At 57.0% G+C, this 4754-nt stretch overlaps 1 protein-coding gene across 1 annotated transcript in view; it reads right to left on the bottom strand.

The window, feature by feature from the left end:
* Kif13b (kinesin family member 13B) overlaps positions 1-4754 on the bottom strand; it is a 132833-nt gene that overhangs the window by 670 nt on the left and 127409 nt on the right. The window contains exons 39-40 of the mRNA XM_010625082.1: positions 4533-4752; positions 6-101 (exon numbers count right to left, since the gene is read on the bottom strand). Coding sequence (XP_010623384.1) covers positions 6-101; positions 4533-4752 — 316 coding nt within the window. The remainder of the gene's footprint in view (positions 1-5; positions 102-4532; positions 4753-4754) is intronic.

The raw sequence follows: 4754 nt of genomic DNA on the forward strand, positions 1-4754 counted from the left end.
AGCACCCTGGGCCCTGCGCACCCGGGCCGGCCGCACCAGCAGCCCGTAGCCAGGGTTGCACTTGAAGTACTGCTTCCCGCCGATAGAGCCATCATTCTTTCCTGTGGGGAAAGAGGAGGGCGTCAGGGACCAGGGATGGGCACCCTGGGTCCTGCGCCCCGTGCAGGGACACGGGGAGACAGCGCTGGCACCCACGCTTTTCCACCAGGTGGTGGCGCTGCTCTGAGCCTCTCCAGGGCGAACCGGTAAACCTCCACGGGGCAGCGGGCGGCCGCACGGCTGCGTAGGGGCCAAGGCTAAGCATGGAAGGGGCACGCGAGGGCAAGGGCAGCCGCACCCGTGGAGACCGTGACGGAGCCCGAGCTGCACGGCAGAACCATCCGGCTCCTGCAGCCCTGTGCCTCACCCCAGCCCTCTGAGGTGCACTCGGCTGCAGGGAACCTCACCCCTCCTGGATCTGCCACCCTTGGTCGGGGCGGACACACTCGTTCCCATCTCTCCCCCGGCCTGGCCTGCCTGACACAGCTGCCCTGGGCTCAGGAGACGCCGTGGCCCAGGTCTAACACACCCCCAAGTCTCACGGGCTCAGAGCGGGGCTCGTGGAAGGTGGCAACTCCAGTAACAGCTCGCGGGAGGATCCCACAGGGCTGTCAGGAGTGGGCCCGGCTGGAGGTGGCCACCAGGGCGTGAGCAGGAAGGGCACGGGCTTGCTCCTGGCTCCTCCTTACCCGCCCTGCTTCCTGGCTGCCAGGGTGTGCAGCACTTTGTCTCAGGCCAGGCGCGGAGCCAGCGGACCACGGACTGAACCCACCAACACCGTGAGCCAGATACACCTCACACCTCTCGTCCTTTAAATTGTGGGAGTTGAGTATTTTGTGCCCGTAACAGGGCAGTTCAGGGCCCAGGGCGCCCAGCCGTGTCCCAGCCCTCGCGGCCAAGCACATCAGACTCACTCCGGTCCCTCCCTGCTCACACTTTCAGTCTCCCTCAGCCCACGGTGCACCATCCAGCCTGGGCCTGGACCACACCCAGGCCTGGTCCTTGGCTCCTTCCTCCCTCACGGGCCTGTCCAACCCTCTGTCAACCAGCTACAGTCCCCTGTTGTCCCTGACTCTGGCTAATGCTCATCACCTCCACAGCGCCTCAATCTCCTTCCACCTAGGCTTTAATTTTTTTTATTGATTTCCCTTTTTTTAATAAGCAGGGTCTTCTCACTATGTAGCCCAGGCTGGCCTCAAACACCTAGAAATCCTCCTGCCTCACCCTCCTGAGTGCTGGGATTTACAGCTATGCACCACCATGCCCAGTCCCCTAGGCATCTGTAGTACCTCCTGGATACCCTCCCCACCTTCACTCTCCACCAACATCTGTTCTCCAAGACACAATCTTTGAAACCCTCTGATGATTTCCGGTCACACTTGACTCCTTATTGGGGTCACAAGATCCTTGGGGACCGATGTCCCCAGCTCATGGGGCCTCTCTGCTTGCCTGGCCTCACCTTCCGTCCCTGTGCCTCTGCTGCCCACAATACGCCGAAGGTCTGTTCCCTGCCCTTGTCCTACTCTTCATCCCATCACATGTGTTGCTCTCAAAGTTTTAGTTGTTAGTGATTTTCTCCTCTCAAAAGTCCGAGTCCAGTTCCATCACGTGTTTGGTGCTATCTTCAGAATCTAGATCCGCAACTGGAGCACACCATGTAATTACCTACTTACACACTGCATGGCTTAAATGACTTGCTAATCTCTTTGTAAGTCCCCAGTTCAACTGCAGACTCACACTTCCTTCTCACTTCCCCTTTTACACTTCAGAAGCGGATCCCGCCCTGCTTCCTGGCTGCCAGGGTGTGCAGCACTTTGTCTCAGGCCAGGCGCGGAGCCAGCGGACCACGGACTGAACCCACCAACACCGTGAGCCAGATACACCTCACACCTCTCGTCCTTTAAATTGTGGGAGTTGAGTATTTTGTGCCCGTAACAGGGCAGTTCAGGGCCCAGGGCGCCCAGCCGTGTCCCAGCCCTCGCGGCCAAGCACATCAGACTCACTCCGGTCCCTCCCTGCTCACACTTTCAGTCTCCCTCAGCCCACGGTGCACCATCCAGCCTGGGCCTGGACCACACCCAGGCCTGGTCCTTGGCTCCTTCCTCCCTCACGGGCCTGTCCAACCCTCTGTCAACCAGCTACAGTCCCCTGTTGTCCCTGACTCTGGCTAATGCTCATCACCTCCACAGCGCCTCAATCTCCTTCCACCTAGGCTTTAATTTTTTTTATTGATTTCCCTTTTTTTAATAAGCAGGGTCTTCTCACTATGTAGCCCAGGCTGGCCTCAAACACCTAGAAATCCTCCTGCCTCACCCTCCTGAGTGCTGGGATTTACAGCTATGCACCACCATGCCCAGTCCCCTAGGCATCTGTAGTACCTCCTGGATACCCTCCCCACCTTCACTCTCCACCAACATCTGTTCTCCAAGACACAATCTTTGAAACCCTCTGATGATTTCCGGTCACACTTGACTCCTTATTGGGGTCACAAGATCCTTGGGGACCGATGTCCCCAGCTCATGGGGCCTCTCTGCTTGCCTGGCCTCACCTTCCGTCCCTGTGCCTCTGCTGCCCACAATACGCCGAAGGTCTGTTCCCTGCCCTTGTCCTACTCTTCATCCCATCACATGTGTTGCTCTCAAAGTTTTAGTTGTTAGTGATTTTCTCCTCTCAAAAGTCCGAGTCCAGTTCCATCACGTGTTTGGTGCTATCTTCAGAATCTAGATCCGCAACTGGAGCACACCATGTAATTACCTACTTACACACTGCATGGCTTAAATGACTTGCTAATCTCTTTGTAAGTCCCCAGTTCAACTGCAGACTCACACTTCCTTCTCACTTCCCCTTTTACACTTCAGAAGCGGATTTAAAACAAATTCCCAGCCTGTGTGACATTAATCTTCTAGAATCACTTCCAATTCAAGCCATACTGTGCCAAATTATGGTTTTAAAGGTGGCAAGTGACTTCACAGGGAGCACACAGCCTAGAGACAAGCCACCACTGACACGTCCTGCCACCTTGGATGGAGCACGGTAGCTTCCTGCAGGCTGGGACTGTACTGCTCTGGGTGCCCAACCTCCACCTCCTGGCTCTAGACCCAGTGCCACCAAGCTGTCCCCTCCCCTGCTCTGATCACACGTTCTCCACTATCCCGGCCACCAGCCAGGCCGCAGGAGACCTGACGGAGCCCAGCAGCTCAGGCCAACTGCCTAGCTCCACTGGGCACAGCCGCTTAGGAGACCGGTCCAGCCACATGCAAGCTGTGAGGCTCCAAGCCCGCGGCATCCACTCTGAGAGTCACAGCGCTGGGCCCAGCAGAGCCAGAGCAGAGCCCAGCCAATGTCAGATATGGGCCCCTTGAGCCACAGGCAGGAGGGAGGCCCAGGAGTCCAGGCAACACCTGCATCACAGCACAGATCCTGACCATCCAGTGCCAGATAGGGCTGGGGAGGGCACAGCAGCCAGGGGCCCAGGATTCTCCAGGCTACGGAGTTCTGAGTCACATGCCATTGATGGCCAGACTGCAGGCACTTAAAACCCTGCGCCTGGACACTCTGAATGGTGCTTCATGGTGTGGAAGACTTCTCAGGAGAGCTGTTTAAAACAGTGCCCAAAGGCCCCGAGGGACAGGACACTTCCTGAGGTCCCCTAGCCCCATGTCTAAGACCTGCCACTCTCTTAGGAGAACAGAGCCTGCAAAGGACCCCATGTCACCTCACCCAAGGCTCCCAAGCTGTGGCCAAGGTGCCCAGAAGTCTTGGGAACGGAGAGTGGAGGAACCCAGCATCACCAGAGCCTCACCCTTTAACCTAAGACTAAGCTACTGTGCTATTTCAAATGCAGAGGCATCTGTGATTTAGATGGGCTTGTCTTCCTAGCTATTCGGGAGGCTAAGGCAGGAGGATCTTTTCAGCCCAGGAGTTCAAGGAGAGATTGAGCAACACTGCAAGACGCCATCACAAAAAGTGGGGGTGAGCCGGGCGTGGTGGCGCACGCCTGTAATCCCAGCACTCAGGAGGCTGAGGCAGGAGGACTGCTGTGAGTTCAAGGCCAGCCTGAGGCACATAATGACTTCAGGGCCAGTCTGAACTACAAAGGGAGATGGTGCGTTAAAACAAAACAAAAATGGGGGGATTAAAACTATCAACTACATGTGATGGTACACGCCTATATATCCCACCATCCTGGGAGGCTGAGGCAGAAGGATCACAAGTCTGGGTTCCACCTGGGCAACTTAAGAGACTTCGCGAGGCCTGACAACGTAGCTCAGTGCAAAGGCTCTGGTTCATTGCTCAGTACCTCAGTACTGAAAAAAACTAACAAAAGAACAACCAAATTTCTACTAGCTTTTGTTTACCAACCATCTTGAATTTCTAAGAACTTTCTAGAGTTAAGCAAACCCTCACCTGGTGGAGATTTCCTGACTGAGGACGGCCAGAGAGCCCAGCCCGCCGCGCCCACCCTGGCATGCAGCGTCCCCCAGGGCACTCACCGGAGGGCAGGTCGAGCTCCACACCAACCCATGTGCCCTCCTGGAAGTCTGTTGGTCCGATGTACCGCACGATGCCTGTTTTGCTGGTGCCCACGGCAACGTACGCCCCCTCTTTGAGCCACTCGGGGACTTGGCTGGCTTCCTCGGAGTCGGACTCCACTTCCTGCCTTCCCGCGGCCCGCTCCCCGGCGTCCCCGGGCCCTCCTGCAGATGGCAGGTCCT

Source organism: Fukomys damarensis, unplaced genomic scaffold, assembly GCF_012274545.1.
Source record: "Fukomys damarensis isolate Sample0158 unplaced genomic scaffold, DMR_v1.0_HiC HiC_scaffold_18, whole genome shotgun sequence".
Classification (NCBI taxonomy): Eukaryota; Metazoa; Chordata; class Mammalia; order Rodentia; family Bathyergidae; genus Fukomys; species Fukomys damarensis.